At 40.8% G+C, this 27060-nt stretch overlaps 2 protein-coding genes across 2 annotated transcripts in view; one reads left to right on the forward strand and one right to left on the reverse strand.

Annotated features, from left to right (window-relative positions):
- LOC117352546 (protein-lysine 6-oxidase) overlaps positions 1-27060 on the forward strand; it is a 71944-nt gene that overhangs the window by 26104 nt on the left and 18780 nt on the right. The window lies entirely within an intron of this gene.
- On the reverse strand, positions 699-26293 carry LOC117352545 (protein-lysine 6-oxidase-like). The gene is given in 8 exon segments (XM_033929023.1): positions 699-787; positions 790-817; positions 2410-2505; positions 10580-10736; positions 15992-16129; positions 23663-23771; positions 25187-25694; positions 25696-26293. Coding segments are annotated over 8 exon segments (1320 nt in total). The 5' UTR covers positions 25891-26293.

Consider the following 27060-nt stretch of genomic DNA (forward strand, 5'->3'; position numbering starts at 1 on the left):
AGTTTTTAGGGGCTCGACGGGGGGTTGGGGGGCCCCCCAGTTTACTTAATAGAGATCACGCGGTGTTGTGGGGGGTGGGGGGTTGTAACCCTCCACATTTTACTGTAAACTTACTTTTTCCCTAAAAAGGGAAAAAGTGAAGTTTCAGTAAAATGTGGGGGTTACAACCCCCCAACCCCCCACAACACCGGCGTGATCTCTATTAAGTAAACTGGGGGGCTCCCAACAAAAACCCCCGTCGTAGCCCCTAAAAACTGTAATTTTCTCGCGCGCGCCTCCGTCTTGCGCTTAGTTGTCGGCGCGCGCCTATGTCTTTCGCGGGTTGTCTATGAACCACAGTTTGGCTGCGTTTTAGGGGTGGCCTTTCTGATAAATAAACCTAAAGTGTAGCACTTTTTCTTCCCATCAACAATCAAAATCAGATTTGATAGAAAACAAGTCTTGGAATAAAAGCAAAGGGGGGGGGGGGAGTCCAGGTTGGTATGGTCGGAAATTAGCTCTTTTAGTTTCCTCGGGAAATGAAATGCTTCTCATTTTGTCTGCTCTATTTCAAATTTTGCATTTCTGTCAGCAGCTGTCTCCAGTGATATGAGCCATTCGCTTAAAAATGAAACAGGAGCTTTCAAGGCAGCAGGGACTAAATTTTGAAGAGTCATGGGCTACACTCCAAATGGCCTCGAGGCACAACAAGAAGGCACTTACGGTGAAATGGCACAGTTGGAGGTGTAAACATGGTGGCCAGTATAACGAAGATCGCAGCGTACAATGTTGTTGGAGTAATCGGATCTGGAACGATGTAGCTGGGATTCACACTAACCTGGAGAAGAGATGATGTTCAGATCAGAGGCTCACTGGCTTAACACAGCATGTGAAAGCAAAGCGGGGCAACAAAGATGCCTATATTGATTTTGCTTTATAAAGGCAGAACATGCATCTGTATAAAATACTGCACCAGGACCCCCCCGTCCAACACACACACTCCACCCAGATGTACCAGCTCCAACGCAGTTGTAAATTTTTACACATACATAGGGTTACCATATTTTCTTCTGCAAAACCCCGGACACGTGACCATGCCCTGTTCTGCCCCCAGCCCCAACCCCACACAGCCTCCTCTCTTCCCCGATGAGCTCCAGCCACGTCTGAATGGTCTGGAACATGCACATGTGTGTGTGACATCATCCGCACATGCTCAGAGGCCCTCCAGTGCGGCTGGAGCTCATCAGGGCTTTCCAAAACCAGACACATGCTGGGTTTTGGAAAGTCCTTCTAAAAGAAGACATGTCCGTGTTTTCCTGGATGTCTTGTAACCCTACACATCATGTCAGTAAGAACCGGCACACATGCTTGCATGTATTTTATAAAGCACACAAACAGGGATGGTGCCCCCCCCCCACCCAGGGGCAACTGGCACCTCCCCTATCTCCTGAGTCTGCCACCACCTTAACCACAGTGTGGCCATGATTATTTTCTCCACAGGCCTGCGCTCCATTGCTGCTGCATTCTGCCACCTTTGATGACTTCCCGTCTTAACTAGATTGTAAGCTCTTTGGAGCAAGGGCTTTCTCTTCTGTGTTTTGATGTACAGCGCTCTGTATGTCTAGTAGCATTATATAAATGATTAGTAGTAGTAGATCAGTAGAATGTGCAGTGCTGGAGCAGGGTGACACCATGGTAAACCAGAAAAGCATGGTTGCCCCCCCCCCCCACCCAAATGTCAGCACTCTCCTGTCACATGTACCTGGCTTACTGTGTTCTGCCAACCTAATACACACATATGTGGAATCACATCTTAATGCCACCTATTCTCCACCCCACCACACCTTGGAACATCTAAATCAGTGGTTCCCAAACCTGTCCTGGAGGACCCCCAGGCCAGTCGGGTTTTCAAGATAGCCCTAATGAATATTCATGACAGAGATTTGCATAAAATGGAGATGCCAGGAATGCAGATCTGCTCCATGCATATTCATTAGGGCTATCTTGAAAACCCGACTGGCCTGGGGGTCCTCCAGGACAGGTTTGGGAACCACTGATCTAAATGTATATCGCAGACAGTATGCACTGTGTTGTCCTAGGACAGGGGTAGGCAATTCCGGTCCTCGAGTGCCGGAGCCAGGTCAGGTTTTCAGGATATCCACAATAAATATGCATGAGATAGATTTGCATCTCAAGGAGGCAGTGCATGCAAATCCATCTCATACATATTCATTGTAGATATTCTGAAAACCTAGCCTGGCTCCAGCTCTCGAGGACTGGAATTGCCTACCCCTGTCCTAGGATATACTTCTGTGCATTTACAACCTCAAGGAAATTTATAAGAGCTTTTCTGTATGTACAGAAAGCTGTTCTGTGCTCATACCCCACAGTGTGCAGTCTGGCATATTTAAATATTTAGAAGCTCCATACCTTCAGAATGTAGTTTCCAGGCTTCACGTCTGTTATATCTATCCATTGGCAGTCAATATCGGCATTATAAGTGTCATAACACCCAGGGCTCAGTCCCTGCCAATACAGTAAGATGCCCGTCAAATATTCTGCACACAATTTCTTTATTAAAATAAATAATAGTTTGTGCTACTTGAACAGTGTTATGCCATGTTTATATATATTCCATCTATAGTACTGAATAAAATCCATGTAAAAGCAGAAAATAAATTGGCAGTAATCAGCAGTATTCTTCATAACTGGAAACTCTTTGTTATATATGCGTGTAATTAAGAATAAGAAACCAAAAAGTCAGTCTTCAACCCCTGGACTCATTACGTGGTGGAAACTCCTTTTTGCAGCAATAACAGCCATGAGTCATTTCAGATAAATATCTACCAACTTTGCACAGCAGGGTGAACGGTTTCTGGTCATTCATCTCTTTCAAATTGGCTGAGGATTCTCTGTGGACTCTAAAGCATATTTGCTTTCTTCTTGTTGAATCATTCTCTTGTTACTTATGCTAAGGATTGTATTTCTGCTGGGGGGGGAGGGGAAAATTCTCACCAGTCTAGTGAGACAGCTGGAACAGGTTTTCCTCCAGGATCTGCATGTATTTTTGCATCATTTTCCCCTCGATATCTACAAGCCATCGTGCCCCATCTGCTGCAAAGTAATCCTACAGCATAATGTTACCATCACTGTGCTTTATTGGAGGGGTAGTATTGGGGTGATATGCTGTGTTTGATTTATGCCGCTATAAATTTCCTCTTTGGTGATCATAAAACCTTTTCCCACATGTATTCAGTGCCCTGTGATTCTTTTTTGTAGACACTGGAGCCTCAATTAAATGCCCTTTTAAAAAGAATATTTTTCAATTTAAAGCAACTTCATTCTAATAGACCATTTTTTAGTTATCAATATTTTAAACCAATTATACTCCCTTAACTTGATTATTGCAACTCTTTATGTTCACAAATTATCCATTTGTCCAAATATTATCTTTGTCATTAAAATTATAACACAGTTGCGATTGTTACAAAATGTAAGAGTCTAAATTGATTATAGTTTAAATGCATATGATAGGGCTTCTCCTTCATTGGTAGATCTGCATAGGTTGCCTGTAAAGGCACATGTTGATTTTAAACTAGCTTGTTTGGTTTATAAAAATACAAAAAGATGCAACTTCTTATCTGTTCTAGAGAATGACACAGGGAAAAAATTTGTCCCCATCGCCGTGAATTCATCCCTATCCCTCCCTGTCCAGATCTCGTCCCCATGAGCTCAGTCCTTGTCCACGCCCCGTCCCCTCAAACCATATGCATCCCATCTGCACAAGCTCAAATAAGTTGTATACTGTACTTTGGTTCTCAAAAGTAGTAGCTCAGAAGGTACTGAACTTTGATTCTCAAAAGGAGTAGCTGAGAAGGTAAGGAATGAGGTTAGCTTTCATAAACTACAAGAGATCGCAGAAAGAGGAAGACAGGCAAAAAATATCTGGAAAAGTTAAGACAAGGCTGGTCGTGTAGTACAGGAAAGCAAAGATGCAAATTGAAGAAAAAAATAGCTGACACGGTAAAACAGAGAGACAAGACATCTTTTAGATATATTAGTGATAGGAAGAAGTGCAAAAGTGGCACTGTGAACTCAAAAGATGAAAGAGAGGAATATTTAGAAGCTGATAAAGAAAAGGCTGAATTGCTTAACAAATATTTCGTTCTGTGTTCGTGGCTGAAGTATCGGGACCGGGACTGCAGAAGACAAATGTGAATAGGGATGGAGGAGTAATAGACCCTGATCAATTTTCAGAGGGTTGTGTTCGTGAGCAGCTAGCTAAAATAAAGGTAGAGACAAAACAATAGGGCTGGATGGTGTGCATCTGAGGGTGCTGAAGGAACTTAGGGAAGTTCTGGTAGCTCCACTGACTGACCTTTCAACGTGTCTCTAGAGTCGGAGTGATACCAGTTGACTGGAGAAGGGCAGATGTGGTTCCCACTCTACAAAAAGTGGAAGTAAGGAAGAAGTAGGGGAATTACCAGACCAATAAGTCATTTCATGCACCATAGATTCACTAGAGGTGGGGTCTTGTCAGACAAATCTGAGCAATTTCCACTGACTGGGTGACTAGAGAATTGGATAGAGGTTGTGCGCGTAGATGTGGTGTATTAGATTTTAGCAAAGCCTTTGACAGTGTTCCACACAGATGTCTAATAATTAAAACTGAATGCCTCAGGATGGGTCCCAAAGTAGACGGACTAGGTCAAGAACTGGTTGAGTGGAAGAACGGACAGAGGTAAGTGATTAATGGAGATCACTCTGAGAAAGGGATGTTACCAGTGGTGTGCCTCAAGGTACTTTTCTTGGGCCTGTTCTTAACATTTTATAAATGACAATTGCTGAAGGGTTGTCAGGTAAAATTTGCCTCTTTGCAGGTGATACCAAAATCTGCAATAGAGTAACACGTCAGATGTGTGTGAATAACATGAAGAAAGGCCTGGCGAAGCTTGAAGAATGGTCTAAAATTTGGCAGCTAAAATTAATGCTAAAAATGCAAGGTCAATGCATTTGGGCTGCAAAAACCCGAGGGAACGGTACAGTTTAGGGATGAAGGGACTTATGTACACGAAAGAGTGGGACTTGGGTGTGATTGTATGTGATGATCTTAAGGTGGCCAAACAGGTTGAAAAGGTGACGGTGAAAGCTAGAAGGATGCTAGGTTGCATATGGAGAGGTAATGACCAATAGGAAAAAGGAGGTATTGATGTCCCTGTATAAGACTTTGGTGAGATCTAATTTAGAATATTGTGTACAATTCTGGAGGCCAACACCTTCAAAAATATATTAAAAGGATGGAGTTGGTCGCAGAAGGAAGGCTACTAAAATGGTATGTGGTCTTCATCATAAAGCTTATGGAGACAGACTTAAAGATCTCAATCTGTATAGTTTGGAGGAAAGGTAAGAGAGGGGAGATATGATAGAGACGTTTAAATACCTATGTAATGTAAATGTGCATGAGTCCGAGTCTCTTTCATTTGAAAGGAAACTCTGCAATGAGAGTGATAGGCTCCGAAGTAATTCTAAGGAAACACTTTTTTACAGAAAGGGTGGTAGATGCATGGAACAGTCTCCCAGAAGAGGTGGTGGAGACAAAGACTGTGTCTGAATTCAAAAGGGTCTGGGATAGGTAAGTGGGATCTCTCAGAGAGAGAAAAAGATAATGATTACTGTGGATGGGCAGACTAGATGGGCCAGTTGGCCTTTATCTACCATCATGTTCTATTTTCTATTATTTTATTAAAGTATAAAAAGAAACAATATTCTATACAATTGTCATTTTATAAATCAAAGTTCTAGCTGCCAAACTAGAGAAAGAGATCTTCAGCTGGCAGGGCATTTGTTTATAAATAGTTTATCAACACAACAATATACTACATTATCCTAAAGCAAAAAAAGAAAAGAAAAGAAATGTAAATTTTTTTTCTACCTTAGTTGTCCTAGTTTCTGCTTTCCTACATTTCCAGCACCTACCTTTCATGAAACCATGATTCTAGAAATGGCACTGCTGTGTGATTGACAAGCTAGCAGTGGCTGTTTTTTAGGCATCTGCCAACAATGGTGCCATTTATATAGAATCCGGCCATAAGAGTCTAGAACTGTCTACCAGTGCAGTTTAGGATTCATAAGAACATAAGAACATAAGCAATGCCTCCACTGGGTCAGATCTGAGGTCCATCGTGCCCAGCAGTCCCGCTCACGCGGCGGCCCCAACAGGTCCAGTACCTGTGCAGTAGCCCTCTATCTATACCCCTCTATCCCTTTTTCCAGCAGGAAATTGTCCAATCCTTTCTTGAACTCCAGTACCGTACTCTGTCCTATTATGCCCTCTGGAAGCGCATTCCAGGTGTCCACCACACGCTGGGTAAAGAAAAAACTTCCTAGCATTCGTTTTGAATCTGTCCCCTTCCAACTTTTCGAATGCCCTCTTGTTCTTTATGTTTTGAAAGTTTGAAGAATCTGTCCCTCTCTACTCTCTCTATGCCCTTCATGATCTATGTAGGTCTCTATCATGTCTCCTCTGAGTCTCCCGCTTTTCCAGGATGAAGAGCCCAGTCTCTCCAATCTTTCAGTGTATGAAAGGTTTTCCATGTCCTTAATCATTCGTGGTTGCTCTCCTCTGGACCCTCTCAAGTATTAATAAATATTTGTCAAAAACGTATTGTAGATAATGGTTAGTAGCAGGGAATCATTCAAGCCCACATAAATATGAATTGCTGGCACAACACAAACTGTATGAAAAAATCATAATACAACGGAGAAAAATAAACCTCAATTGTGGAAGGCTGGGGGACTACAACAAGTGCCCAAACCTATGCACATCATCACAGGTTTATAAAAAAAACTCCTGTTTACATGTAAATAAATAAATAAATAATTTCCATTCATACAGGAATCCATTTTTCTTCAAACAATTTTTTAGTGAAAGCAGTGTGCACAAAGTTCAATGCATTATTCGTGTCCAAAAGGAGTGACCAGAATCCCAAACTTAACTAAATTATTAGCGAGGGCTACAGCTCAATTTCACTTATGTAAGCGGTTGTGGAGGCGTAGAGTATAGAATCACAATAACAGAGAAAATACACTCATCTGAAGGCGTAGAACTTCAAAAAAGGCTTTTAACTCCTAGTCCCGATAGAAAAGACTTTCTGTTTTGCCTGGGAAGGCTACTTCAGGGGATCCATGCAGTGTCCAAATCTCTCCCCGCTTCTTACAACCTGAGAGGAGCCGGCTTCACTATTGTCAGGTTGTAAGAAGCGGACTGTATACCGCAGGACTGTGAAGTTCTATGCGGTTTACAATGATTAGAAATGTTACAGATTGAATGAATAAACAAAGTACAGATTTAGCGATAGGTGGTTCTTGCGTTCGGTTGTTAAGGACTAAGATTGAATAGGTTGGTTTCCTAAGTATTTCAAGAATAGATGTGTTTTCAGGCGTTTCCTGAATTCTCCATAGGTAGTAGGCACAAGCAATTGTTCAAGGTCTTTACCCCATAAAGCTGCTTGATGTGCGAGAAGATGTTGATGATGACTTTTAAATTTACAACATCTTATTTCTTTTTAAGTACTTTGTGGTTTAATATACATTGTACAAAGAAAATATTTGTAATTTTCAATGAAATATATTGATTTCTTAATTGTACTCCACTTAGACTCGAATTTGAAAGGAACAGAATATAAAAATATGTTGCATAGTTCTATACATTGGGCCCCCGCATTCTACAAAGATCATCCAAATTCTGAGTTGCAATCACATCTAAATTAATGAGCCATTAACACTTAATTCCTTGTTAACAATCAATTATTGGTGTTAAAATTGGCATTAATTTGGAGTTGTGCATGCAATTACCTGTGCATGATTCTATATAGAGAACACAACAAAAACCAAGGAAACCTTCAAAACTCCAATGAAGAGAAACCACAAAACAAAAACCAAAAGGTGGAGTTGATATAAAGGATCAGCCAAGTTTATTGTAGTCAATAAAATTAAAATTTAAAAATCAGTGGTCCAACTATAAACAATCCAAAATTTGTACCAGCAAGGGGCACAGTTTAGCTGGCGACCTATACAACAATGTTATGTGCAGGTATATTCAACATAATCAATGAGCAGGTATAGCAAATCCAATGTGTCAAATCAGTTGGCAAGCGGTGTAGCAGTAGAGTAGACAGTAGCGACAAACAGAAACATAGAGTATGACGGCAGAAAAGGGCCAGCGGCCCAACAAGTCTGCCCACTCCAGAACCCTCCCTCCCGCAAGTCTGCCCACTTAATCAATATGAACCCTCCTCCCTGGGGTATCCATCTTTTGGGCATAGCTCTGTGGTGCCCACACCTGTTTGTCCCATCGACTCTTGAAGTCGAGCACGCTACTGGCCTCAACCACCTGGCGTGGAAGATCATTCCATCGATCAATAACCCGTTTGGTGAAGAAGTATTTCCTGGTGTCACCATAAAATCTTTCCCCCATAAGTTTTAGCGGATGCCCTCTTGTCGCCGTGGGACCCTTTAGAAAAAAGATTTCTTCCTCCACTTTAATGCGACCCATGATGTATTTGAATGTTTCTATCATGTCCCCCCTACCTACACAGTCCGTGTTTCGGCCTTCATCGGGTTCCAATAATGAAAACATCTGCTCACTGATTATGTTGAATATACCAGCACATAGCATTGTTGTATAGGTCGACTGCAATAAACTTGGCTGATCCTTTATATCAACTCCACCTTTTGTTTTGTGGCTTCTCCTTTTCATTGGAGTTTTGAAGTTTTCCTTGGTTTTGTTGTGTTCTCTATATAAAATCATGCACAGGTAATTGCATGCACAACTCCAAATTAGTGCCAATTTTAACACCAATAATTGATTGTTAGCAAGGAATTAAGTGTTTATGGCTCATTAATTTAGATGTGATTGCAACTCAGAATTTGGATGACCTTTGTAGAATTTGGGGGCCCAATGTATAGAACTATGCAGCAAAATCCAATGTGTCAAATCAGCTGGCAAGTGATGTAGCGGTAGAGTGGACAGTAGCAACGAACAGAAACAGAAGACCCAACACGGTCCATGTTTCAACCGAAATATAAGCCTTCATCAGGGGTCCAATACTGAAAACATATGGCCAATTTGAAATGGAAATACGCAGATGCTTCTTTCCAAAAGGAAATTGGTTTTTGTTTTGTGATTCTATAAAGAACCGTGCCTAAATTCTCTTGTGTGCAACCAGAGGAGGCATGGGCATGGGTAGAGTATGGTATATTCATTCTCAAAAGTTATGTTCAGTGTTAAAGAATTAGGATGTGTGCCCGAGCTTTTCTGAGCAGTGACCGTGTGTTACATGTTAAATGCACAGTGCTGCGTATGCCTTTCAGCGTTATAAAAATGATAAATAATAGTAGTGATAGTAACTTGCATGCCAAGATTACGTACATCTGGTATCAGCGGGCATAAGTCCTAGTGCCTTATTTCCTAGTCTGTATATTGGAATAACTTTATCCTGCAGTTCATATGACATCCTTGTTTTCATCCAAGCTTATTTGAATCAACTCAATACCATGATTGCATAGTGGGGTTGAGGTGGGGGTCCTAATTAATTTACTATTTTTTTTAAAGCAATTTTTGGAAAAAGGTTTGAAGACTTATGCAGTAGAGACTTTTTGATTTCTTATTCTTAATTACTTTTTGAATATTTCTGTAATTGTTTTTTTCACCTTGGAAGTATAGAATATGTTCTGTAAATCAGTGAAACAAACTTTAATACAGAATATTTTTAATAGCAGAATATTTTTTGAAAAAAAGCATGTAAAGGGGTGTGAAGACTTTTGCAAGATTCACTAATAGAGTGAGTGCTTTGTAAAACCATCTGGGAATGGAAATAGAATGGGGATTTATTAGTAGCAACTGCTGCTGTAATGCAGCTAGTATCCTTTGATCAGCTTAAGAAAAGCTCCATCTCTCACTCTTGGCTGCAGGAAACTGCTACAGTTCCTGGAGGCAATGCTGTGGGAGGTGGTTGCGACTGGAGGGATAGATTCTGAAAACTGGAGCAGGCAATGGTAAAGACAACTAAGACAAATCTATTCAAGGAGTGAGCCACAGAATCTATACCACAAAGAGATATGTGAAACCCAAAGCTATAAACCTGACTGAAAGAGACCGCCTTCTGGCCTGGAAAACATAACATAAAAATAGTGGCTTAGCGAGGGTAGGAGGTGCCCGGAGCAGTACCCCCAGCATCTTCCTCTCTGCACTCCTGCTCCTTCCATACCCCAACACTACATTTGCACCCTCCCTTCCCCCCCGTACTTCTTTAAGTCTTCACTAGTGTGAGCAGGTTCTCCGGCCTGCTGCTTGCGCCAGCGTTGTTTTTCCCTCTGATGTCACTTCCTGGCCCCATGACCTGGAAGTGATTTTAGAGGGGAGCCAGGCCAGCGCGAACAGCAGGCCGGAGAAGTTGCTCGTGCTGGCGCAGATTTAAAGAGGTAGTGGGGGAGGATGCAAGAATGGTGTGGGTTGTGGAGAGGTGTCGGCACCCGGGGCGGTCTGCCCCTTACCCACCCCCCATCCTCCTTACTACGCCACTGCATGAAGACACCTTACCTGAGTATGTGCTGTGCAAGCAAATCGCCTGTAGTATCCGTAATCACAAGAGCTGTCTTCCAGACAAAAGCTTGCTTTGTGTCCCTCGGCAACTTTCCTATATGAACTTGCATCAAGCAAGTCATAGTGGCTGAATTCATCCATGCTGTGGTAATGTCTGTCAGATCACAGTTAGTAATTATATTAAGAACTCAGCAATACATCTTTTTCAAAGCATTAATACAGTAATGGGTTATCTGATTGTCATGAAATCCATTGCGAGGAGAAATTTTAAGGGAATTTGCCCTGATAAATAAGTAGTTACACAGATAAATTCCCTAGGTTTTAAATACCCTCTACCCAATCTCTACAAACAGGGAAAAAGTGCAAAGGTTGTAGCTATGGCTGAAAAGAGAGGAGAAGAGATTTTTGTTTGAAGGCTGTCTAAGAGGCCCTTAGTTATAAAGCTTGGATGCTCCCTAGAGGGTTTGAAAATGCCACCTCACATATATTTGCACACAGCTACCTGTGAATCAGGATGATTTTCATATCTTGATTAACCTGGAAAATGAACCAGGTGCAGATTATCAAGGACTGAGTTGGAGCCCATTATGCAAAAGTGAAGTGTGGTGTTACTCTTAAAAACTGTTTAAAAACTAACAAAAATAAAATATGACCTTAAATTTATATCAAAATCCATAACAGAAATGACTACTACCTACACTCTACCTCACCTATTTTGTTATGCAATATTGGAAGGTAAGCCTCATTTTTAAACAGAAACCTGAAAATTGAGATTTTTTTTCATCATAGAAAAATGCAATTTTTTGTTTTAACCCCTTCTTATAACTATTGCTAGTTAGCTCCACTGCCTCATATATAAACTTTGGGATCCTTTTACTAAGGCGCGCAAACCAATTTAGCAAACGCTAAAGATTAGCAAATGCTAAATGCTAAGGCGCCCATAGACTATAATGGCATGTAGCATGTGCTAATCTTTAGTGTGCGTTAAATCGGTTAGCACGCCTTAGTAAAAGGACCCCTTTGATTGTAAGCTCTCTAGTGCAGGGAAATAAATAGCTGAACCTAACTCATCATGGAATCATTGGAGCCTAGAATTTTTGACCTGGAACTGTTGTATTGTGCATAACAATGGTGTGGTGAGTTTGAGGACTGCATTTAGTTTTGTTTAGTGATTTAATGGGTGAGCACAAGGAAAAGTTTAAGTCTCCTATTGTGTCAACGTTCATCCTGTTGGGCCTATGCAAATTTGGGCCTGCACGAGTTAACCTCTTCTCTAGGCAGCATGTCATTAAGCCCTGTTAATCATACTCTGTTCCCATCCTCTTTTAGCACTCAGATTCCCCTACAAGATTCCCCTATACAGTGAAGGGAGCAGACACGGATAAAGTTAGTGGGACTGTGTCATCTAGTTCTCTGCCAAAAGTGGTTCAGTTTCTATTTGAATCTACTGCTCTTCCTCCTAGCCCTGCTCCACAGAATGTGACTTTAAAAGACAGATGGAACATTGTCTAAAGGACAGACTCTTTTTTGCATGGGACTGTACAAGAATTATGCCCTTTTACCCAGCAGGCAGTGCTTTTTCAACAATCTAACACTGTTGGAAAATTGAACCTCATCATTGCAATCTGAGGGTACTTTTGCCATCAAAGATAGTCTCAAATTGTAAGTTGGAGATATTTGAAAATCTGCTAAGGAAGAACAATTTGCATTTTTGGATTTTCCCTGTTCATGTTTAGTTTTACCAGAAATTTTGTTGAAGTATTTTTTCTGAGACTGTAAATATTTCTAATTCAGCTCAGATTACTTTATCTAATTTCTATTATGTGCCTGGTCAAGCCTCATCGAAACTTGGAACTGAGAATAGTTTAGATGTTTTGGTACCTACTGGTAAGGGTAAGTTAACTGCATTTGTGGAAGATTCATCAGATAATATAGCACATGTCACACCTGTGGCTATTTTTGAATCTGAGGCTACCAAGGGCCCCTTTTATCAAGCTGTGCTAGAGATTTTTAGCACAAGCCAGTGTGGTAAATGCTCTGACATTCATAGAATTCCTATGAGCTTCAGAGCACTTACCTCATTTCAGATTTTTTCTTGATATTTTGCTGTTGAAGCTAGCTAGCACTAGAGGCTTCTTGCTTTCATGTTTTCCGTGTAAATGTATGATTGTATGATTGCCTATAAAAATAATAACTACTGTATGATTTCTTTCCGTCAGATCAATTTGAGAAATTTGTTCAAGACAAGGAGATTTCAGTTACCTAATGATGGAAAGAGGATTTTGGGGAACAGATGGTTAATATTGAGATTCTTTGTTCCTATATTGCTTTGAAATGATGAATTATGTTTTGTTTCAGTTTTGATGTCTCTTAGACATTGGCTTTATTTATCAGCTCTTCTAACTTCATTGTTTTTTTTTTTCAAATTTGTTTTTCTTTTCGAATCTGGTTTAATTTTCCTTGTTTTGTTTCAGGAAATCTGAAATAGCAACAAAGAACAACAAATCCAGAACATAGTAAAACAATACATCAGTGATCACTGATTCTCAACCTTTCCGCTATTATATCACAGCTGACAGACAAGTGATCATGTGCGTGATATAATGAATATGAAAATTCACAGTTTAAATAAAACCCTCCAAAACATTTTGTTGTTAAAATAATGAAAGGGAAATGTAAAATATAAAATAATCTTAAACAGAATTTACTTTAATTTTAAGTGCATAAGACAGAGTTATTAAATTAAATTTTTTTCAAAGAAGCTTTGATCTTTATCATTGAGAAATCTAGGACTAATGAGTTGTATGTACAAGGGGCGTTCAATAATTTATCTACCTGAATATGAACGAAAGTAGCAAGTCTGTTTAAACAAATCTATGCTTGTTGTGACATTTTCAGTTTAACTAATGTCTCAAGGCTACTCATGCACAGTTGCAGCTCAGTGCAAATCTAACATTTCAAGAGACAGGATGTTAGGAGAGTCCTCATGCGAATCAAGCAAGAAACTGATAGATTTGGAGCACTGTTCAATTATAAAAAATTTTCCTAAAAGAAGGGGAAAAGCCAAAGCAGATCCATGAACACATGTGTGCAGTTTATGGTGAGTCTGCCCAATCATTCTACAAAGTAAAATTTTGGAGCAAGTAGTTTAAGTGGGGTACAGAGTCCATTGAAGATGACCCTCAAACTGGACAGCTGTGGAAGCAACTCCACAGAAATGTGCAAGAAAGTTGAGGATTTAATTTTGTCAGACAGATGAATTAAGGTTTCATGAATAGCTGAAGAAATGGGCATCTCGGCAGGTACGATTTGTAAAATCATGAAAAGTTAGATATGTCCAAGGTTTGTGCAAGATGGGTTCCAAGAATGCTGAAGCCATGTCAGAAGACTACAAGGCTCCAGTGGTGTCAGGAGAGCATGGAGATGCTCCATGAAGACCAAGTAACTTTTTCCGTTGTTTGGTGACTGGTGAAGAGACTTGGGTCTATCACAGAGATCCTGAGTCCAAAATGGAGTCAATGCAGTGGAAGCACAAGTCATCCCCCACCCCAAAAAAAGTTCAAGGCAGAAAAATCTGCAGGCAAAGTCATGGCAACTGTCTTCTGGGATGATGATGGACTTTTGCTTCTGGAGTTCATGCCACACAAGACAACCATAACTGGGGAGGACTATGCCAACACAATGATCACTTTGCGGGAGTCAATCAAGGAGGATAGAGGAGGAAAACTCACAGCAGGTGTGCTGCTTCTTCATGAAAATGTGCTGGTGCACATGTCATGACAATCCCAGGCTGCCATCCGAGAATGTGGGTTTCATCAACTGACCCATCCACCCTAGGCCTGACCTGGCTCCCTTGGATTATTTTCTGTTCTGAGTTTTGAAGATGTCATGGAAGCTTTGACGTCCTGATTTGAAGGTCAAACAGAATTCTTTTGAAAGGGGTTAAATCATTGCAGGAAAAGTGGATGAAGTGTATGCAGCTACCAGGGGATTATATTGAAAAATAAAACAACAATTTTTTGAAAACTCTTTTCTTTCCTACTGAGGTAGATAAATTATTGAACGCTCCTCATAGTTTTTCCTTATTGTGAAGAAGCTTTTATCCATTCTAGAGTCTATACAGCTTATTATATAAAATTGGTGTCACCTTGGTAACAGCAACACAAAACTCCTCTACTGCCAGAAACTGTGAAATAACACTAAACCCTACAAATACTCAGAAACTATTTCACAAACAGAACTTATGGACAGCAGACCTGCAGCATTTCAATTTGAGACTGATGGCAGCTGGTTAGTCAAAGAGCAGAAATAAGGACCAATTATGGATGTATCAAAAAAGACACATCTCCCACTTCTTGGGCAATGTGCCCAGACCCGCAGCAGGAAAATTCTAACAAACTCATCCAATTTATTCAGCCATTCCTTTCCAAATTGCAAGGATATATCCCAGGTGCCAGCCACAGAGCATGACCATTTGTAAGACATTTCTTCTCTCTGCAGAGCAGTATTTGTCATAGTTTGTATTCTTTCATCTTATTTATTTATTTTAAAAATTTCTACACCGTTTAAAACCTAAGTGGTTTACAAAGAGAACATACATAATCATGTAAACATACATAATTAAGACAACATAACATAAGAGCATAAGAAACGCCTTCACCGAATCAGACCCTTGGTCCATCTTGTCCGGTGACCCGCACACGTGGAGGCCAAGCTAGGTGTTCCCTGAGGAAGACCTTGTTTACCTGTATCCCTCGATGTGATTTGCAAGAAGGTGTGCATCCAACTTGCCAAGAATGGTGGTCTCCGTCACAACCTCCTCCGGGAGTGCATTCCAAGCGTCCACCACTCGCTGTGTGAAACAGAATTTCCTGGGTCTGTTGCCTCTCAACTTCAGTCCATGGCCTCTCGTCCGAGTCACATTTAACAATGTGCATAACAACTTTTCTTGCTCTATTTTGTCAAAACCTTTTAGTATTTTAAAGGTCTCTATCATATCCCCTCGCAGTCTTCTCTTCTCGAGGGTGAACAATCCCAGTTTTCCGAGGCGTTCCTTGTAGCTCTTATTTTCCATGTCTTTTACTATTTTCGTGCTCGCCTCTGCACCCTCTCCAGCAGGGTTATAATACATTGACTCATCACAGTTATCTAACGTACTACAACTAGTACAAAACTTAACATGCAAGATCCCTCCCACCCTGTACCTCTCTCTTTTCATACGTATCCATAAAGCTGCACACATGCTCCCCTCTCCTCTTCTCAACCATAAAATAAAAGGTAGCACACGCAGACTTGGGACTTACCGCAGAATGCCTGAGCATGTCCCGCAGTCAAATCTCTTAGGTCATGGTAAGCACATGCTAGCACTTGCCGCAGTTTTATGAAATGAAAACACAGGAATTCACTTACTGATGACAACTGTGCCATTCCCATGAATATCGGGGTCTGCTTGGAAGAAAGTCAGCAGTGCCTTGGTTCTTCACTCTCTGGGGGAATCGCAGGAGCATTCGGTTATCATAGTCCCTGACACTTGATCTATACGCTGTACTGTAAAAATAAAAAAAAAAACATTATAAAAATCATGCGTAAAAATTAGTAACATCTTGAAATCATTTTTTCAACTTCACAAGATGACAAAAAATAGGAGCCACGCAGCTTATGCATTGATTTGTTTTTCAGAATCATTTACTTTCCTCAGCGCTGTACTAATGCTTGTGCATGCTGCCAAGGATTTGGAGATTGACTCCTTCACCCCTGAGACAGGCTTCCTGTTGGAGGTCGAAACATGGACCGTGTTGGGTCATACAAGTAAATGACGTGGAGTTTATGTATTTACACATGTATTTAGTTTATATCTGTGTTTATCTATCTATATATATATACAGTATATAAAATCTGATGTATGTATGTTCCAGCATAATTCCAAAACGCATGGACAGATTTTAACCAAACTTGGTATACATATCAATTATTATCTGGGAAAAAATACTGTGGGGGTGGAAAGGGGGTGACGTAAAGAATCATTGAAAAAGACAGATATTGCTTTGACCAATGGTATGAAGCTTGGGGAATGATGTCACAGTCAACAGAATATAAGGAAGTGCAGCTGTGGTATGGTGTGGTGAAGCCTAAACAGAAACCGAAAACTGAAAATTTATGTGATGTTAATTCTTAAGTGAATGTTCCTCAAGTGAATGTAAACCAAGGGAATTTATATCCGGGCAACGCCGCAAGCAACTTCAACTAGAGTTATAGGGGAAGGGAAGGGGGCTGCACGTGGAGGGGAGGAATGGGAAGAGGCAGGGGGGGGGCAGAGAGGAGGAGAGGTGCCAGCTTCGGGAATCATGTCACACAGTCATATAATAGTATATAAGGAAGTGCAGCTGTGATGTGGTGTGGTGAAGCCTAAATAGAAAATGAAAACTGAAAATTTGTGTGATTTTAATCCTCAAGTGAATGTTCCTCAGAGGAATTTATATCCGGGCAATGCCAGGTGATCAGTTAGTAATCAATAAAGCTTATTGTTTCCAAGGCTGACATGTACAGTCCCATTCCCTACTTGGTTCTTGTTCCAGTTTTTGATGTGGGGTTGTTTGACCTTGTTTATGTGCTCTGGTAGTTAATAATCTACATATTTCAATTAAAAGCAAAAAAAAAACCCACAACAAACCCCAAAAAACTGTTGCTTTTTATTCAATATTTTATTCAGCTTTCAAGAAACATATTTGGGATATTTATAGTCCCCTGAAAGCCTGAACCGCTCTAACATTAGAATAATTCAATACTGCATCAAAAAGGGCCCCTTTTACAAAGCCACGGTAGCAATTCTTCTGTGGCAAATGCTCTAAAGCCTATAGGAATTGAATGGGCTTCGGTGCATTTGCCATGGGAGAATCACTACTGTGGCTTTGTAAAAGGAGACCTAAGGGGTCTTTTTACTAATCTGTGGTAAAAAGTAGCCTTAGCGTGCTCTTGCAGAGGGTTTTCCCACATACTAAGGCCATTTTTACTGCAGCTGGTTATATTATGAGATTTTGTGGTGTACTCTATTTCAAACAGGTATGGATTCTTGTAATATTTTTGATTATATAAAAAAAAATAATATAAACCAAAGTTTAAAAAGTGGTTGATTTTCTATTTCTTATATTAATGACCATGCTTTTAATATTGCCATTATCGTGCAGCCATATAAAATAAAAAAAATACTGAATGAGTACTAATCACTACCCATATTGTAGGTGGTAAGGGCTCATGTGATAATTCAGTGTTTACCTGTTAATGCATGCTAACGTGGATGCACTGCTTAGCACAGAAGCACCCACTCTCTGTCATCTAATATGCCCCTCTCCAAAAACATAAAAATATTTTTTAGCACCCAGATTAGTGCACGCTAGTTTGGCAGTTATGGCAATATACCCGAGCAGGTCCTATAGTACACCATTTTAAGTTGAGTTAGATGTGTATTAGCACCTAGTGCAACTCGTTAAAAAGCTCCTAAATGTTATATGCTCTCAACATGTTTATATAGTGTAATCTGCCTGCCTGGTTTCAGACTTGATGTCCTCTTGATGAAAGTAGGATGTAGGAGAAAATCAAATTCAGTTAACATGTAACTGCAAAGCTGAGAACATCACTGTATCACAAATACTGTAAACATAAAGGAACATAAGGAGGGGCATTTTATAACAGGTCTCCCAGGTAGGGAGGTCAAATGGGTACCTATTGGGCCTAATTTAAAAAGATGGTTAGAAACCTATTTTTCTTTATAAAATATTAGCATTAATCCTGCAGAAATTGCTGAGGAAATGAACCTGCATACATTTGCATCTGCTTTGGAACATGCATAGTAACATAGTCAATGCTGACAGAAAAAGACCTGTACATAGAAACATAGAATATGACGGCAGAAAAGGGCCACGGCCCATCTAGTCTGCCCACACTAATGGCCCACTCCCTAACTACCTCCATGAAGAGATCCCACATGCCAATCCCATCTTTTCTTAAAATCTGGCATGCTGCTGGCCTCAATTACCTGTTGTGGAAGATTATTCCAACGATCAACCACCCTTTCGGTGAAGAAATATTTTCTGGTGTTGCCATGAAATTTCCCATCCCTGATTTTCAACGGATGCCCTCTTGTTGCCATGGGTCCTTTAAGGAAAAAGAGATCCTCTTCCACCTCAATACGGCCTGTGACATATTTGAATGTCTCGATCATGTCTCCCCTCTCTCTGCGTTCCTCGAGTGAGTACAGCTGCAACTTACCCAGTCGTTCCTCATACGGGAGATCATTGAGACCTGAAACCATCCTGGTGGCCATTCGCTAAACCGACTCAACTCTCCGCACATCTTTTTGATAATGCGGCCTACAGAATTGTACACAGTATTCCAGATGGGGTCTCACCATGGATCTGTACAACGGCATTATGACCTCGGGCTTACGGCTGACGAAACTTCTACGGATACAGCCCATGATTTGTCTAGCCCTGGATGAAGCTTTCTCCACTTGATTGGCAGTCTTCATGTCTTCATGATCACCCCCAAGTCACGTTCTGCTACAGTCCTTGCTAGGATCTCACCATTTAGAGTGTAAGTCCTGCATGGATTTTTGCCGCCAAGGTGCATGACCTTGCATTGTTTGGCATTGAAACCTAGTTGCCAAGTCTTTGACCAATGCTCCAGCAGGAGTAGGTCCTGCGTTATACTGTCGGGCATTGAGCTTTTGTCGGACACTGTGCTTTCATCTGTTGAGCGGTTGCCTACTATGTTGCATAGTTTGGCGTCATCGGCGAATAATGTAATTTTACCTCGAAGCCCCTCAGCCAAGTCTCTTACGGTCCATCAAGTCTGACCAACAAGGTGTCCAGAGTTGTATCCAACACTGAGCAGGTTCTCCTTCTTTGTGATTAAACAATGGCATCATAAACTGGACAGTTTGCAACTTGCCTTGCCAACCTCATATGGACACTTATACAGTTTAATACAATCTTTGAAAGTCATACCACAATATAATTGCTTCAACACTAAGAATGTGTATGTATGCATAGGCTAGTATTCTGTCTAATAATGCACTAATTTATACATGCTTTTCATGGGAAGTACGACCATATAACATACACAGAGATGTAACTTTTCAGCTACCCTATAAACAACCCTTGTAAGATCCTCAGCGGCACCACTTAGGGCTCAAAGTTTGAGCCCTAAGTGGTGCCGCTGAGGATCTTACAAGGGTTGTTTATAGGGTAGCTGAAAAGTTACAGCTATCTTTGTGTAGGCCAGTATTCTGGTCATTTACATATGGTCTTTAGTGTCTATATGTTGGTGAACACTTTATAGAGTATCCCCTAAATGTGCCTATATTGGCATATATTTGTGAAACATCCTTTATAAAATTACCCCTAACAAGTGGAAATCATAGGAAAACTTGATGGATCTATGGATTCACCTTAATCTCCCGACTCCTAATTACAGTCATTTGGCTTGAAAATGAACAGGTCTTGAGACAACGCATCAGCTTCACACAAAGAGGATTTATCATAGTAGAGCTTCTACAATACTGTTCTATAACCAAGTGCTATTAATTGCTAGAATATTTCAACATAATCTTGTGTGAACTGAGCCAAGAAACAACCCTTAGACAATTAATTAAAATGATGTTGTTGATAACCAAATTAATGTCAGAAATTAATCTAAACTGTCAGATATTAAAATTTTGCGTCCAATTCTATAAAAGGTGCCCAAAACTCAGCACCAATAAAAGCGGCACTCATTGCTATTCTATAAAGGGTACTCCAGGACGAACACTCAACAGAATAGTGATGAGCACCAAATTTAGCACTCAACTTTGGGTTCAGGCATTTATGCCAGATGAAACCCAGTGAAAATTATGGCGTGCAAATTGGGTACTGGTCCCCAATATTCTTTTACATAGCGTGCATCTTATGGGAGCATTCCTGACCCACCCATGGCCCTCTCTTTGTCACAACCCTCTTGAGTTGCACGAAATCCCATTTAGACACTCTTTGTTACAGAACAGATTAGCGCCCAATTCAAGTGCCAATTAAGTGCTTGTTAGCTCCGATAATTAAATCATTGGAGCCTGTTAACTAATTATTTTCCGAATTTGGCCATCCTTGACATAATCTGGGGGTTTATTATGTAATACTTTGAAAGTTGCTTCCCCCCCAAAAAAAAAAAAAACCAAAAACCTCCATTATAGTATAAACTTGTATCAAAATGTACACAACATAGACTGAAGAAATATTTGGCTTTGCACTAGGAGGTTATTTCCCTGGGATAAACCGTTCAGTTATATTTCCCCTGAAAATGCTGTTAGATATGAGAATATTCAATATGTATATTATGAGCCTACACAATTAAGATCTTTCTTGGATATGAGGAATGTCTTCTAATGACCATTGTGTTGGCTAATTCATCTGGCTAATTCAATTTTGATAAACAAACAAACAAATAGAGGACTAATAATAACAAGAATTCTTGCTATTCTATACCGCTCTCAGAACCCTGTAATGTTCAAAACACGTAAGTGTCCAGACATCACTCGTACAGGTACATGGTATCTTTCATTGAGCCGGTATTTTTATGTGCAAAGCTACAAATGTGCAAGAAGCTGTATTAAAGTGCTACGTGAAATAAATAACTTTAAAAGGTATCAAAAATTCGCACTTAGCTTTTGTATGAGCTTGATTTGTAGTAGATCATTGTAGTTAACAAAAAATGGCTAAACGCCATTTTTTGTGGTTAAGCATAATTCAATTTTGAGGCAGAAAAAAGGGGAACAAAAAATTGTACAAAGCAAAATATGAGATAAACAGTGGAATAAAAAGACTGTACTGGAAGATTATAGACTAAGTGGGTACATCTGTACACAAAACATAAAATTAAGTCTTAACTAATTTTTAGGTAAGAATTACTAGAAAATTATGCTTTCCAATGCACGGAATAGAGCTACTTCTTCTCTAAAGCTTGATATAAACACAAATGGTCATAAAACTCATAAGGCCATACAGATGGGCAGGAGATGACATCACACACCGGGCTGGCTTATGCCTTGTGCAGAGACAGGAAATTGTAACCTCTGTGGAAGAGAAGGGGAGACCTGGAGTACCACTGATGATCATGTCCTTTCTGAACCACAGTATTGTCCTCCTTAGTCAAGTATTTCAGCTAGTAGCACCCGTTCTGTCCAAACCACAGAGGTGTCACTAAAGCAGCAGTACCCTAAGCAAAGGTACAGGTCATACACCCCTAAAGCCAGCCCTGATCACATATTCCACTCCTCTCAGGCCAGTAGTCTTCACTAATTTTCAAGCAGGGGGCAATTTTGAATCTAAATGAACTGAATGCGAGACTCCACACATCTTCCCTTGCAGTGCCATGACACTGCTGGCCAGCATGTGTCACTAACATTCTCCTCTTTCAGGCCACCTTCAGACATTTCACTGGGGGTATCCTCATGAATCAGGTCATTTCCAAATTCATTCAGTTCTTTTGTTGAGAAATGCGTTGTCCTTTAAGCATGCAACTCTTCCCCCCATCTGCTTCCTGCTTTCTGTTTTGAGCTTGAAACTGACAATAGGGCCCCCGGGCCTTCCATTGAAGAACCCTGTCTTAGGCTGACAGTCCTCATATATCAGCAGAATGAGTTTTTAATGTATTCAAGAGTTCTGCCCTTTAGGTCACATACAAGAGCATTATGCTGTGCTTCCCAGGTTATGTTTAGCCGACTGATCTATGTCTACGGTGATAGACACTGGGTCAGCACACCTAACACTGTACGGCCGAGACTGCCTTCAGTCTCCAGCAAGGAGATCTGAAGACATTGTATTAAGCTTGAGAAGGTACTCTAGAAAGTCTTCTGTAGCTAGTTATGTTTATAATGTTGTATATAACTATGGATGTCACATAAAGAATGGGGCATGATTTATATTCTGCATCCCCCTCCTCATGTTTGTTCTTATAGTCTATGATTAGAACTTACATTTGTTTAATCAACAATAAACTTTGAGGTGTTAGTATTTGGTGAGAGCTATGTCTTTCTAGTTCCTTTTTTTTTAAGTTCAGTATAGGATATGCAGACATCTGGAAAACAGACTGAATTAAAGATTTAATCTAGCTTCCTGTACCCATATGCTATGTTTTGCACATTCGTCTCAGATCTGTTATATGATCCTTACAGCAATCAGCAAATGAGTGTCCTCATTAGAAGATGCTCAGGTGTGAAACACTGAATCTGATAAAGAAGAAGAAAGAAACATGGAGAAAGAGAGAGGAATGAATAGTGTGAAGCAGTGGTTTAGCCAGATCTTGGATTTGGCGGGAGGAGCCTGATCGCAAAGTGAGGGGGGCACAAAATTTTGGCCCACCTCCCTGCTTCTCTCTGCTCTCCTCCCCCCCCCCCAGCAATAGAAGCCCTCCTCCAGTGATGTCTATTTTTCTGAGCCAACATGCTACCTGCTCTGCTTCTCCTCTCCCCACCCTGTACATGCTCCGTTTTAGCAAAACAGAACATGTGCAAGGGAGGCCCGTCCCCTGTACGTGCTCAGTTCTGAGCACATGCAGAGGACAGGCCTCTCTCACTCATGCTCAGTTTCACTAAATTGAGCATGAGCACAGAGGGGAGGTGGATGAAACAGGGAAGGTAGTACAGCGTCTCAGAAAAAGAAACATCATTGGAGAAGGCCTTCTGCTGACAGAGCTTGAGGACCCCTGCCAGCCAAACCAGCAGAGGTGCACATAAATTTTTTGGAGCCTAGGCCCCCAAGAATTCCCATGGCTACACCCCTGGCATGAAGGCTGAAAGGCTTCCTTCAATAAACAGTAGTATCCAGTTATCCATCTTAGTGAATGAAGTTCAGAGGTTAGCAATACACCAGAAGTCAAAATGGAGTCATTTCAGCCAACAGCAAAATGTCTGTCCTGATTTCTTCATAGTCTCTGCAATATCAGATACTCCAGAATAGTGTCTAATTGATTCTGAAGTTAAAGCAAACCAAAATAACCCCATTCCTACACCCTGAAGCTGTGAATAATACTAAAAAAAAAATGTTTCATGCTTACCTTGCTAAGCAGTTCTCTTCAGCGGCACATCGAAGGTTATACATGGACATTTGCTGAACATATATGGCAGCTTGAATATAGTATGGATCCGGGACTAAGTCTGGGAGGCCTGCAGCGCAAACAACAAACCAGAAGTATAGTGTTATAGGCTCCTTTATTTCTACTCTCATTAGAAGGGCAATTCTGAAGGGTAATTTTCAAAGGCATTTTCTTGGCTAAATAGGCCCACAAATGCCCTCTTTTATTTGGCTTAAAGTACTTATGCACCAGTTACTACAGAATGCATAGTTTTAGCTGGGTTAAAGAGGTAATTCTTGGGCAGGGGATGAGAAGGGTGTTTAGGATTGGGGTAGAAAAAGCAGTGAAACTGTGCCCTGGGAACTCCCCTACCGCCATCTTTTTTTTTTTTTTTTCTAAGCTGGATACAGTTTGTACATACTAACGTATAAGTTGCCCACATAAATTTAATCAGTTAACAGGGACAAAGGGGTCCTTTTATCAAGCCGCTCTAGCGGGGTTAGCGCGTTGGACATTTCATCACGAGCTAACCCCTGCAGCCGGTTAAAAAACTAACGCCTGCTCAATGCAGGCGTTAGCGGCTAGCGCGGCAGGAAGTTTAACACGTGGTATTACGTGCGTTAAACCCCTACCGCAGCTTGATAAAAGGACCCCAAAGTTAGACAAAGCTGGGCCAGGTTAATTCCCTTCTGGAAAAGTTATAATAAAGCACTGACACTGAACAGTAACTGCTAACAAGGAGAAAGGGTACAGAGAAAGCCATGAAATAATATCCTTATGGATATTGCATTATATTACCATTTCAGTAATTGGTTTCCTATTTTCCCACACAAGTGTTTACATATTCTTTCTGAGGTAATTTTTAATAGCTTTTGCAAAGGCAGCAGGCACTGATCCTTATTGTTTGACTAAGTGGCTGTGTCCATGGAAAAGACACCCAAGTGTTATGTATTTTGCATCAGTTATCATTTCACTATGGTCAGTTGAAGGACAGAATGTAAGAATCTAAAAATCTTTAAACTCCCATTTAAAAATTTTTTGCAATAGTAGCCGTTTCTTAAATTAATTTATTCCAAAGTAAATCACACAGAATTGTTACTATGCATAGCTAATAAGTGCCAATTAACTTTTAAAAACACACTTTTGGTCATATGTGTCTGAATACCATATCTAAATCTTATAAGAACTATGTGCAAAGTTTCCCAACCTGTCCTAGTAACTTCAAAGCCAGCCAGATTTTCAGAATATCCTCAATATATATATATATATATATACATCAGATAGATTGCATTTATTCTGTCTCCAGTGTATGCAGATAGCATATGGTTAGTTGACAGTGCATTCCGATTTATTTCATCTATATGCATTTTCTGCATATCCTGAAAAATTTGACTGGCCGTGGGCTCACCTTAACAGCCCGGACTAAATGCATATTTGCACAGTTTCCTGGAATTTGGCATCTTTCCTTATACTGAATGAACCCCACCCCCACCCCAATTCACATACCGTTTTGATAGTAGCGAGTGCCATAGCCGGGTCTCTGCCTTGGCCGGGGTCTTTCATAGGTATCATAGTAGTTATAATACGGGTTATCATCTGAATATTTGTAAGGGTTATAGGGATCATCCCCTACCATTTCATCTTCTCTTGGTCTTAGATTACTCAGAGGAAGGCTGCTTCCTCCAGTTCCATTGACTCCCTGGGATGCAGCTGTTGCATTCGTTGAAGCAGATGCCCGGGACTGTCCAGCTGCGGCTGCGCCCCGACTCCTCTGGCCTTCTCCAGGTGTTGCCCGCGCATTCCCTGAGTTGTATCCAGCTTGGAACCACAATCTTGCTCCCGACCTGCTGGTGCCGGCTTGGGGAGGGGAGCCAGCGGCTGCGCTTTCCGATCTGGAAGGCAGGGACCTCTCTGGGGATGCGGTGTCTGAGGAGGAGCTACTCGTTCGGTTATTGCTGAGCATGAGGATGTGGTTCCGGAGGCCCGTAGCAGCTTGCTGTCTCCTTCGGGGGGGGCTGATACTCCGAGCCTGGGCTCAGCAGGCTGAAGACTTGCCCGTTGTTCGTCCACTGAATTCTTTGCCTCCATGCAGCTGGAGGAGGGGGATTGTGCTGGTGCTGGTGCTGGTGCTGGCAGTTCACTTGTAATACAGAGCTCAGGTACAGGCACACTTGCAATTGTGTTAAGATGACAGAGAAAGAGAAACCCATCTTCTTTTTAATGATCACAAGACAAAACCTATAGCAAATCGTTTGAAAGAATCATGAAGGGTCACCACAAGTGTTTTTCAAATCAAAAAAAAAAAAAAAAAAAAAAGAAGAGAGAGAGATCTGGAAGCTGAAAAATAGAAAGAATGGGACATTAATTCAGATTTCACTACTGCAGAAGACTTTTTTGTGAGAAAAGAACAGAAAAGCAGCCGCTCCTTTTCGTCACTGGCTCGCTGGTGTCTGGAGTGAAGAGAGGAGGAGGAGGGAATGAGAGGTTTTAAGTTTCTGGCACATTTACAAAGTTATACAAAGCTTCTTGGCAGGCTGTTCCTCTGCTGTTTGCTCACGTAATATGATTGGAAACGTGCAGGCTGACAGTTCCTCACATCTGCCTTTTCAGTACCTTCCCCCCTCCCCCCCTGCAAAAGCACACACAGATTTTTCAAGGGGAAAGGAAAAAACACATATCTTAAATCTGGGATGAACGCAAAGGAATTTCACTGGGATCCAGACACAGAGAACCAACCCAGCCATGGGGCAATGCCAAAATATGCACTTAAAAATGTTATTCCAACAGAGAGACTGGACAAAGCCAGCAGAAACACGCCTAACAGCAATGAGGTCCTATGTCACCAGATATTTACATATTAGAAGATGACTGTATATTTTAAGAATTTAGTACAATTAGAGTTCTGCATTTTTAATTACTATTTTGAAGGGGGGGGGGGGGGAAAGTCCAGGAGTTTTCCAGAGTTCCTAATTTAAAACTAGACGAAAAGAAAATTGCTTTAAAATCAGGTAAAATAATAAAACTAGTAAAAATGAAAACAGGTATAATATAGTTCATGTATTTGAAAGCAGTAATACAGGTGAGAAAGAAGTAAAAAGGAATGAAAAACGGACGCGCTAAATGCATATTTCTATAATGCAGTCATAGTGTGATATTAATGCAGTCTAATCTGACCGGCTCCATCATGTGTCCAGAGAGAGTTTTACATTTAAGAATTGCTTCAGCTTCGTCTATGGAGATAATGTTTCAGAAAGATAAAAATCCAATTTGCCAATATTGAGGGGTGAAGTTATCAATGTAGGCTACCATTAAAATGTGTTATTATTTTATTGTTAACCCTAGTTATTAGTAACTAGGTCTCAGTACATAAAATGGGACCT

Source organism: Geotrypetes seraphini, chromosome 1 (genome assembly GCF_902459505.1).
Source record: "Geotrypetes seraphini chromosome 1, aGeoSer1.1, whole genome shotgun sequence".
In the NCBI taxonomy this organism is placed as follows: domain Eukaryota; kingdom Metazoa; phylum Chordata; class Amphibia; order Gymnophiona; family Dermophiidae; genus Geotrypetes; species Geotrypetes seraphini.